This window comes from Lolium rigidum, chromosome 1, assembly GCF_022539505.1.
Source record: "Lolium rigidum isolate FL_2022 chromosome 1, APGP_CSIRO_Lrig_0.1, whole genome shotgun sequence".
Classification (NCBI taxonomy): Eukaryota; Viridiplantae; Streptophyta; class Magnoliopsida; order Poales; family Poaceae; genus Lolium; species Lolium rigidum.
In genome coordinates this window covers 211,847,700-211,858,940 of record NC_061508.1, presented here as the reverse complement: position 1 = coordinate 211,858,940, position 11,241 = coordinate 211,847,700, and the positions used below count along the sequence as shown (strand labels likewise).

The 11,241-nt window shown below is 46.0% G+C and overlaps 2 protein-coding genes across 2 annotated transcripts; one reads left to right on the top strand and one right to left on the bottom strand.

The window, feature by feature from the left end:
- The first annotated feature begins 3,016 nt into the window (after positions 1-3,016).
- On the top strand, positions 3,017-7,443 carry LOC124689206 (bifunctional purine biosynthesis protein PurH). Its single transcript, XM_047222770.1, has 11 exons — positions 3,017-3,066; positions 3,840-3,915; positions 4,346-4,442; positions 4,889-4,991; positions 5,121-5,251; positions 5,463-5,640; positions 5,723-5,880; positions 6,120-6,329; positions 6,436-6,783; positions 6,892-7,018; positions 7,121-7,443. The coding sequence occupies exons 1-11, from the start codon at positions 3,024-3,026 to the stop codon at positions 7,270-7,272; spliced, it is 1,623 nt and encodes a 540-aa protein (XP_047078726.1). The 5' UTR covers positions 3,017-3,023; the 3' UTR covers positions 7,273-7,443.
- A 165-nt stretch (positions 7,444-7,608) lies between these two features.
- Positions 7,609-7,933, bottom strand: LOC124683081 (defensin-like protein 1). Its single transcript, XM_047217656.1, has 2 exons — positions 7,870-7,933; positions 7,609-7,781 (listed from the first exon to the last, which is right to left on the bottom strand). Exons 1-2 carry the CDS (start codon positions 7,931-7,933, stop codon positions 7,609-7,611), a joined length of 237 nt encoding a protein of 78 aa, XP_047073612.1.
- Positions 7,934-11,241: the final 3,308 nt, after the last annotated feature.

Below are 11,241 nucleotides of genomic sequence, written 5' to 3'. Positions count from 1 at the left end.
TCTTCTACGCGCTTTTGAAAGCGGCAAGTGATCATCTTCTGCAACAACGAGATCTAATCTCGTAGGCTTTGGAAATCTTCAAGGGTTAGTCTCGTGATCCCCTCGTTGCTACCGTCTTCTAGATTAGATCTTGGCTTCTGTTTCGTTCTTGCGGTAGGAAATTTTTTGTTTTCTATATATGCTACGAATCCCATCACTTTGGGGAACCCCCAAGAGGAAGGTATGATGAGCACACCAACAAGTTTTCCCTCAGTAAGAAACCAATGTTTAATCGACCAGTAGGAGAAAGGCGTGACTTCTGAAGGTGTTGCTAGCTGACTATTGGCAGGGCGCACTACCGGTGTCAGCAACAACGTGGAACTTGCACACAACACAACCAAAATACTTTTCCTCAACTTACAATGAGGTTGTCAATCTCACCTGTTTTGCTAAACACAAAGGAGTAAATGTATCGAGTGGAAGGAGATGTTTGCAGTAATTAATAAGAACAGTGCTTGCAGAAAGTAAACAAAGCGGGATTGCAGTGGATGAATTTATCAGTGTAAAGGAAAGGACCAGGGTCCACAATTCACTAGAGGTGTATCTCCATAAAGATAAATAACATGCTAGGTGAACAAATTACAGCTGGGCAATTGACAGAATACCGACCATACATGACAAGATAATTACTATGAGATTCGTTTGGGCATTACAACATAATACATAGACCGTAATCCAACTACGTCTATGACTAATAATCCACCTTCCGGTTATCGTCCGAACCACTTCCAGTATTAAGTTGCAAGCAACAGATTATCGCATTAAGCAATGTGTGTAAAGTAAACAACAGAATTACACTTGGATAAAACAGTGTTGTTTTCTCCCTAGTAGCAACAACACATCTACAATCTTAGAAGTTATTGTCACTCATCCAGAAAACTAGAGGCATGAACCTACTATCGAGCATAAATACCCCCTGTTGGAGTTACAAGCATCTACTTGGCCAGAGTATCTACTAGCAACGGAGAGCATGCAAGATCACAAATAACATATGACAAGAATATATAATCGATCTCAACATAGTATTCAATATTCATCGGATCCCAGCAAACACAACATGTAGCATTACATAAGGATGATCTTGATCATGTAGGGCATCCCACAAGATCTAAACATGAGGCACAAATTGGAGAAGACAACCATCTAGCTACTGCTATGGACCCTTAGCCCAGGGATGAACTACTCACACATCACTTCGGAGGCGGGCATAGCTATGTAGATTCCTCCGACAAAGATTTCCCCCTCCGGTAGGGTGTCGGGAAGAGTTTTAGAACCCTCCCGAGCTAGGGTCTGCAATGGCGGCAGCGACAAAACTTTTCGTGGATGGAGACTCGGGTGTTCAGTGTTTTTCCCGATATTGTGAATAAATAGGCGGAAGGGCGACATCGGTGGAGGCTAGGGGGGCCCACACCACCCTTAGGCGTGGGCCCAGGCCAGGCCACGCCTAGGGTTGGTCTGGCCGCTCGAGGCCACTTCTTCGACTCCCCTTCGGACTTCGTCTTTGTTACGGTAAAATATTGGCTTCGGCTTTTGTTTCGTCCAATTCCGAGAATATTTATGTACAACTTTTCTGAAATACAAAACAACAGAAAACAGGGAACTGACACTGTGTCATCTTGTTAATAGGTTAGTACCAGAAAATGTATAAAAGTGCAACAAAGCATGAACAAAACATATATAAATTGGTGTAAAACAAGCATGGAACATAAAAAATTATAGATACGTTTGAGACGTATCAGCGGCCAAGGTGGGGATGCGGTATTAAGCGGCCAAGGCCCAGTGGTGGGAGAGAATGATTCGACTGCAGGCTCGGGACTAAAAATTGTTGTCCAGTTGTAATCTTGTGCTAGGTTCTGCCCTAATATTTTGAGGGTTTTTTTGGATTAACATGTTCAACACATACATGGTAAACCATGAGCAATGTACAAACTAGCTATTACAAATTAGATTACACATGGATTAACCATGACCAAATATGTGTATTGGATAATTTTTTTGTCGCAATATGCACTAGGGGCAAAAACGACCTTTTAGATGCAGAGGTAACACTGTTTATTGTCAAAATGACTAGAGTGTCATATAAGGAATAAAAATTAAACCAAGTGTCAAATAGGGAAGTAAAAACTTTCCAGTGCCAAATAAGGAATCATATTTGGAAGCATAGTGTCAAATAAAGAATTCTCTCAAGATACAATGCATTTGAGTTTTGTCTCTTTACAACACCATCTAGGATAATGAGTTAAGATACAGCCCATTGTGAAAGGCCCTAAAGTGGGTACCCATTACCCAATCAGCCCGGACTGTGATAATAAATAAATGAAAAGCCCAGAATTCCGAGCAGGCAGCTTGCTTGCAGCCCAATAAGAACTAGGTCCAACTTACGTCAACATCTCTCCAAAGTCCAAACCCTGCCCTAGCGGCGCGCGGCAGCATCTCCCGTCCCCGTCCCCAGCAGCGCCGCCGCGCACCACCACCGTCCGGCCCTCCCGCCGCCGCTCGCCGGCTGCCACAGTCCGGCTCCGTGACTCCGCCATCCGCCATAGCTCCATTCCTATTTTCGACTACCAGAATCACCTTTTCTTCTCTTTTTAAACCCCTCTATCCACCACAAGCCAAAAAGGCCAAAGCGACGGCCGCCGCAACGCCTCGCCACGCCTTTTTATATATCTTCCAAAAAAATCTCACGCTCCCGACCGAGGCATAAAGTTCCGGAATAACGAGAATGCCACTTTATCTCGCCTCCCCCTGCACCTCCCCCGCCGCCGCCGCCGCCAAGCTCGTCGCCGGCGTCCGCGCGTCGCCTCACGGCCGCCACCTCGTCCGCGCTCCCCACAACCCGGCGGTACCCCCTCGTCCCGCTTCCGTCCAGGCTTCTGTTATTGTTTTGCTGCCCTTGCTGAGCGTGGCAACGTCTGGTTTGCTCGCAGAGCCGCCGCATCTCCCTCTCGTCGTCTTCGGCCGCGGAGCACGGGCCGGGTCCGGCCATGGCCGCGGCGGGGGCTGGCGCGTCCACGGCGCCCTCCAGCGGTGAGTGTCTGCACTTTTATGGGTTTCGTTCCGGGACCTTTTTCTATTTTGTAATGTCGCGGTAGGATTCGTTGAACTGTTTGTGGGTGCAGCCTCCAGGTAGATTTTGCTTGGGTGATATTGGATTGGGTTGATTTTGCATCAAGTCTTACTATATCAGACATGTGTTTGAAATCACTTAAGCCCTTTCAAAACCCTGACGTGGACCGTGGACGTGTCAGGAAAAGGATAAGTAGCAACTTCGTGCGACATCACGTTGGGCAACCTGTTCACAGAAGTGGGTTGGTGAATGGTGATTGCTTATTTTCTGTGCAATCTGTGATTGGACTCCTTCCCTAGCTGTATCAGCAATTAGAGATGTATTCTGTTCCATGGAAGTCACTACACCCTACAGCCTTTCCCTTGTAAGCGTGGTTTCATTAAAATTTCAGTAAGGATTTCATGACCCAGCAGGCACGTGGCTTCACTTTTGACTGTTTTTATAAACAAACTAAAGTAATACCAGCACATTGTACTGCACTTGCTAGTTAATATGTTGTCTTCTTCAAAACGTTTTGCATTGGTTGTCTGGTTCTGCCTGGACATTAATAAGTCCGATGCACATGTTTGATTTGTTTCTATGAGCTAATGGAGTAGTCTTGTGGGGGTTTATGTGTTTGAACAAGTAGCACAGGCCTCAGGAGTTGTACATTCTCTTTATTTAACTTTACCTTGTTCATGACTTACGGACATGTCTGAAGCAATGAACTAATGATATCTTCCAACAACAACAGGAGTCAAGCAAGCATTGATATCATTGTCAGATAAAACAGACTTGGCCAATCTTGGAAGAGGTCTTCAGAGCTTGGGGTAATCCTTTCGTCTTGTGGGATCCCCCTCCCCTCTTCAATTGTATAACTGACACTTGCCTTCCTGTTTCAAGTTGATGTCAGGCTGCATTAAGTTTTGCTGTATTTTATAGCTTGTCCATGCACCACTATGGCGAATTAACTTGTACATCAATGCTTACTTCTTCAGGCAGTGCTAATTTATCATATATATTGCATTTTCCCTAAGTTAGCCATTGTTTTCAGTAGGCTTCTTATTAACAAATTAATTATTCTCGCCTAGCTGAGTATTTTTATAAACTGACAGTTCGTGTCAGAGGTGATTTACTGTTAGATTTATGAAGCTTAATTTTCTATACGAAGAAGCATTATCCAGCTTAGATTTACCTATGTTGAATTTTCTTTTCTCCATTTTAGTTACCAAGGATCTTATGAAGATTTTGCTCCTTTAGGTTTTCTATTATCTCCACTGGTGGTACAGCATCAAGTCTCGAAGCAGCTGGAGTGAATGTTACGAAAGTTGAACAGATTACACATTTTCCTGAGATGGTATATCTAATTTTTTGTTCAGCTGCTGCATCATCTGTTGAAATGTTTTTTCTTCCAACCATTATTTATCATAGTCAATAAAGCAATTCCTGAATCGAGTTTTTTGGAAGTGTTGTAAAATTGCATTTCATGAAATGTTTTTACATAGAATAGTTGCTGCTGCTGGTAAGTATGTTATCCATTCATTCAAAAAATGTGCATTATCATAGAATCAGATATCATAAGCACTCTGTATTTTCAAATCTATTCTCTATGATGCCTCCTGCTCACCAGTAGTTTTTGAATCATTGATAGGTGGTCACAATGCCAATTCATTTTGCTGTTGCAATTTATTTCAGCCAACCTTGTGTTTTGCCTCAGACTAGTCACCTAAAGGATATCGAGCAGCATATTGAGTATAAATCTTTCTTTCCATCTCCATTTATTTTCTGTTTTGGTGAATGCAGCTTGATGGAAGAGTAAAAACATTGCACCCCAGTATACACGGTGGTATTCTTGCCCGAAGAGACCAGGAGCATCATCTTAAAGCATTGAATGAGCATGGCATTGGTGATTTTATTAGTCCTTTTGCGCCATCTTCTCTTAATTGACCATTTTACAAATTTTCCAAGTGTCATGCTATGAGATAACAATCTTGACCTGTATTGTCAGCTAACTAAGACATTTTTTGGGGCACAGGGACATTTGACGTGGTTGTGGTGAATTTGTATCCATTCTATAACAAGGTGACCTCCGGTCCAATTTCTTTTGAGGATGGGATTGAAAATATTGATATTGGTGGTCCTACCATGATCCGAGCTGCAGCGAAGGTGACTGATTTGCTCATTTGTAGTTATAAACTCAGATGCATGTTGTAGTGTTGCATGCTATATTCACACAACATCAGTTCACATTGACATATATTGTGCTAGCTGTTTATTAGAAGTATATATTTATTAATCTAAGTTTGTGGGACTTATTTAGTAAGTTCAGTAGGAACTGATGTACTTCATATTCTGATATCTGTGTTATACCTGACAGAATCATAAGGATGTTCTTGTGGTTGTGGATCATGAAGATTACTCTGCTTTATTGGAATATCTACGTGGACAGCAAGATGACCAGGAGTTCCGCAGGATGCTGGCATGGAAAGCTTTCGAGCATGTTGCTTCTTACGATTCAGCTGTCTCGGAGTGGTTATGGAAGCAATCTAACAAAGGTATGGCTCTTCTTTTGGTAAATGATCTGATGGCCGTTTGATAATTTTGTCAGATATCACATTCATGGTCTTATGCATGTAGGAGATATATTTCCCCCAAGTTTTACTGTTCCCCTCTCGCTGAAGTCTACACTTCGTTATGGCGAAAATCCTCATCAAAAGGCAGCCTTTTATGGTGACAAGAGTCTTTCTGTATACAATGCCGGTGGTATTGCAACAGCAGTTCAACACCATGGAAAGGTGAGTAGATCATTTTTTTCAGTTCTTGCTTCGACAAAGGGGTGCACAAATTATTCAGACATACAAAAAGTGTCATTCTGTTTTAAGTTGATGCCACTAGTTAACTTGACTATTTGCCTTATTCAGTGCACATACAACTTGTTAGTGGAAATTATGGCTCTTTGTGAGCTCATGCTGCCCATAAATACAGTAATGCTTTTTCGGGGGGTTTTCACCAGTGACATCTTTCCTGTTTGCAGGAAATGTCATATAACAACTACTTGGATGCTGATGCTGCATGGAACTGTGTGTCGGAGTTTGAGAATCCTACCTGTGTCGTGGTTAAGCACACCAATCCGTGCGGCGTTGCATCCCGGCAGGATATTCTTGAGGCATACAGGTTGGCCGTGAAGGGAGATCCTGTGAGCGCATTCGGCGGGATCGTTGCATTCAACACCACAATTGACGAGGTACCCAGCAGACCCTGCTATTTTGTTCTTCAACTTCCTAACGATTTTGCACTACTGGCCATAGCACCTTCCTGCATGCTCATTGTTAGTTTTTCCCTTTCTGTAGAATCTTGCAAAGGAGATTCGTGAATTCAGAAGTCCCACGGACGGCGAGACCCGGATGTTCTACGAGATTGTGGTCGCACCAGGATACACAGAGAAGGGCCTTGCGGTCCTCAAGGGGAAATCAAAGACGCTGAGGATTCTTGAGGCAAAGAAGAGCGAGAAAGGGATGCTGTCGCTCAGGCAGGTTAGCGGCGGTTGGCTAGCTCAGGAGTCCGATGATCTAGCTCCAGAAGACATCACCTTCACGACGGTTTCCCAGAAGTCTCCTACAGACAGCGAGCTCTCGGATGCCAAGTTCGCCTGGCTGTGCGTGAAGCACGTCAAGAGCAACGCCATTGTGATTGCCAAGGTTAGTGTGTTTCTCGACTGTGTTAAAAACACTGAGGGAATAATCACTGATGTAAGTTTTTTTTGGGAGTGAATTGAATTGATGGTGCCACTGATCCTGTGAGTGCAGAACAACTGTATGCTGGGCATGGGGAGCGGGCAGCCAAACAGGGTGGACAGCCTGCGGCTGGCCTTCAGGAAAGCAGGGGAAGAGGCCAAGGGCGCCGCTCTAGCCAGTGACGCCTTTTTCCCATTCGGTGAGAACAAAACAACAAAAAGCCATTCATTCGAGCTTACATTTTGTATTAATTCGATTCGTGTGTAAGTTGATTTGATGTAAAACCGTATGTTATGCGCAGCCTGGAAGGATGCGGTGGAGGAGGCGTGCGAGAACGGCATCGGTGTGATCGCAGAGCCCGGCGGCAGCATGAGGGACAAGGACGCCGTGGACTGCTGCGACAAGTACGGCGTCTCCCTCGTCTTCACCGGCGTCCGCCACTTCCGGCACTGAAACCAGATCGTCTCTCCTACCGTAACTTGGAACCATTGTCGTGAGTGGGAAACTTGCCGAGCTTTTTCGCAATAAGACGCATGCTGCGGGTGATGATCCTGGACGAAAGCTAGCTCGTCCAGCAGAACAATAACATGATTGCCACTGAAAGCAAAGCGTTGCGTTATGCTATGGACGTACACAGGTGGCGCGTGAGCGCTCGTCACGCTTTATTACATGCATGTGTTTCCTAACTGAAGGAGCGGTGCGTGGGGTGACTAGGGTACATAGAGGTGAGGCGGGTAGATTATTCGGCGCCATGGATGATTGATGGGTCGCCGGGGCGGAGCTCTGTGTCTAGCACCTCTTCTGGCAGGTGCAGATTCTCCGGTGGCAGTATCCGGCGGTCCAGTGGCTGCCCTCCTCCTTGGTACAGGTACCTGCGCAGATCTTGTCCGAGACGCACGGGAACGAGTGGTGCTGGCTCTTCCCCGTGCACACCCGCGCCTCCGCCGTGCCGCCGCCGTCGTCTGAAAACAGTTACAGAGTTAGTCCATATTATGCAGCAAAGTCTTATGGGATGGTGCTATTCTCTCGATCGAGCTCGGTACAGCTTACAGGAAGAAAGCAGGAGCAGCATCAACAGCGCTACGCAGACGGTCGCCTTGGGCTTGAACTCCATTTTCCTCTTTGGGTATGGATAGTGAAACGAAACTGTGGCTGCTGATTCAGGTACGTGCAGTGTAGCTTGTTGCGACCAAGGAAAACCCTCCTCTACTTATAGCAAGTTTCGGCCGGAGGAGCACGATGGCATGCAGGTGTACACGTGCCATCCTGCATGCGCTGCGCCACTCGTCGGGCTAGCAGGCCGTCTCGGCCACAACACCTTGTACGCGTATGCCTCCGGTGCAACCAGGATGCAAAGCGGCAGCAGATCAGCTCCGCTTCTTAGTTTTTTTTTTTTTTTTTCTAGTAGAAGCTCCTTAGCCGAGGCCGTAAAAGGCTAAAACCGAAAAGTAACCACCAGTTTACGGGTTCGGAGCAAAATACGGTGTTAATCACTTACCGTACAATAACAACAACAACAACAACCAAGCCTTTCAGTCCCAAATAAGTTGGGGTAGGCTAGAGTTGAAACCCATAAGATCTCGAAGCCAAGTCATGATTCCGGAACGTGGATAGCTAACTTCCACCTGCCCCTGTCCATCGCTAAATCTTTGTCGATATCCAAAACCTTCAGCTCTCTCTTAACGGACTCCTCCCATGTCAAGTTTGGTCTACCACAACGCCTCTTAACATTCCCAGCACGCTTTATCCGTCCGCTATGCACCGGCGCTTCCGGAGGCCTCCGTTGGATATGTACAAACCATCTGAGACGATGTTGGATCAACTTCTCTTTAATCGGTGCTACCCCAACTCTCTCCCGTATATCGTCATTCCGTACCCGATCCTTTCTTGTGTGGCCACATATCCATCTCAACATGCGCATCTCTGCTACACTTAACTGTTGGATATGTCGTCACTTCGTTGGCCAACACTCCGCGCCATACAACATCGTAGGTCGGATAGCTGTTCTATAAAACCTGCCTTTTAGCTTTTGTGGCACTCTCTTGTCACAGAGTACGCCAAAAGCTTGGTGCCACTTCATCCAACCAGCCTTGATTCGGTGGCCCACATCTTCATCGATATCGCCATCCTTCTGCAACATGGACCCCAAATATCGAAAAGTGTCTCTCTCCGGTACCACCTGTCCATCAAGGCTAACCTCTCCCTCCTCGTGCCTAGTAGAACTGAAACTGCACCTCATGTATTCAGTTTTAGTTCTACTAAGCCTAAACCTTTCGATTCTAGAGTTCACCTCCACAACTCTAACTTTCTATTAACCCCCGTTCGGTTATCATCGACTAGCACCACATCATCCGCAAAGAGCATGCACCATGGGATATCTCCTTGTATATCCCTTGTGACCTCATCCATCACCAAATCAACAAGATAAGGGCTCAAAGCTGACCCTTGGTGTACCCCTATTCTAATTTGGAAAGTCATCAGTGTCGCCATCACTTGTTCGAACACTTGTCACAACATTATCATACATATCCTTGATGATGGTAATGTACTTTATTGGGACTTTGTGTTTCTCCAAGGCCCACCATATGACATTCCGAGGTATCTTATCATAGGCCTTCTCCAAATCAATGAACACCATATGAAGGTCCTTATTTTGCTCCCTGTATCTCTCCATCAACTGTCGTACCAAGAAGATGGCTTCCATGGTCGACCTCCCAGGCATGAAACCAAATTGGTTTTTGGTCACGCTTGTCAACCTTCTTAAGCGGTGCTCAATGACTATCTCCCATAGCTTCATACTATGGCTCATCAGCTTGATTCCACAGTAATTAGTACAACTTTGAACATCCCCCTTGTTCTTGAAGATTGGTACTAAAATACTCCGCCTCCATTCTTCGAGCATCTTGTTTGACCGAAAAATGAGGTTGAAAAGCTTAGTTATCCATACTATCTCTATGTCTCCAAGGCCTCTCCACGCCGCGATGGGGATACCATCAGGACCCATCGCCTTGCCTCCTTTCATCCTCCTTAACGCCTCCTTAACCTCAGACTCCTGGATACATCGCACAAAGCACATGCTGGTATCATCAAAGGAGTCGTCTAGCTCAATGGTAGAGCTCTCAACCTCTCCATTGTAAAGGTTGTCAAAGTACTCCCGCCATCTACGCTTGATCGCCTCATCCTTCACAAGAAGTTGATCCTCTCCGTCCTTGATGCATTTGACTTCGTTGACATCCCTCGTCTTCCTCTCCCTAAACTTGGACATCTTATAGATGTCCCTTTCGCCTTCCTCATATGCCCGACCCCTTGCTTCACTCACCGCCCGCTTTGCAGCCTTCTTCGCCACCTTGTACTTCTCCATGTTAGCTGCACTCATGTCCGGATATAGGCATCTGAAACAGTCCTTGTTCTCCCTAATAACCTTATGGACCTCATCGTTCCACCACCAGATATCCTTAGCTTCCCCTCTACTTCCCTCAATCACCCCAAACTCCTCTACAGCGACCTTCCGCAAGCAGGTCGCCATACTCGTCCACATCATGTTTGCATCGCCTCCTTCCTCCCAAGGCGCTCCTTAATAACCCTCTCCCTGAAAGCCTGGGATGCCTCACCCTTGAGCTTCCACCACTTCGTTCTAGCGACTTTGGCGCGATTACCCCGCTGGACACGGATCCTAAAGCGAAAGTCAGCAACCACCAGCTTATGTTGAGGGACAACACTCTCTCCAGGTATCGCCTTACAATCAGTGCAGGCGCGTCTGTCTTCTCTTCTAGAGAGGACAAAATCAATTTGGCTAGAGTGTAGACCACTACTAAACGTCACTAGATGGGATTCTCTCTTTCTAAAGAGGGTGTTAGCTACGACCATGTCATAGGCTAGAGCGAAGCTCAGGACGTCTTCTCCTTCTTGGTTCCTGATGCCATAGCCAAAGCCCCCATGCACCCTTTCAAAACCTGTGTTAGATGTACCCACATGGCCATTGAGGTCTCCTCCTATGAAGAGCTTCTCACCAATAGGTACCCTCCTAACCAAGTCCTCCAGGCCTTCCCAGAACTCCCTCTTGGTGCTCTCATTGTGGCCTACTTGTGGGGCATACGCGTTGATAACATTGAGGACTAAGTCCCCAACAACCAGCTTGACAAGGATCATCCGGTCCCCTTGCCTCTTGACGTCCACAACTCCATCCCTGAGGCTCTTATTGACCAAGATGCCTACTCCATTTTTGTTTGAAGTTGTCCCCGTGTACCACTGATGGGATTCGTAGCATAGAAAACAAAAAATTCCTACCGCAAGAACGAATAAGAAGCCAAGATGCAATCTAGAAGATGGTAGCAACGAGAAGATCATGAGACTAACCATCGAAGATTTCCAAAGCCTACGAGATTAGATCTCGCTGTTGTTGTAGTCGATCACTTGCCGCTT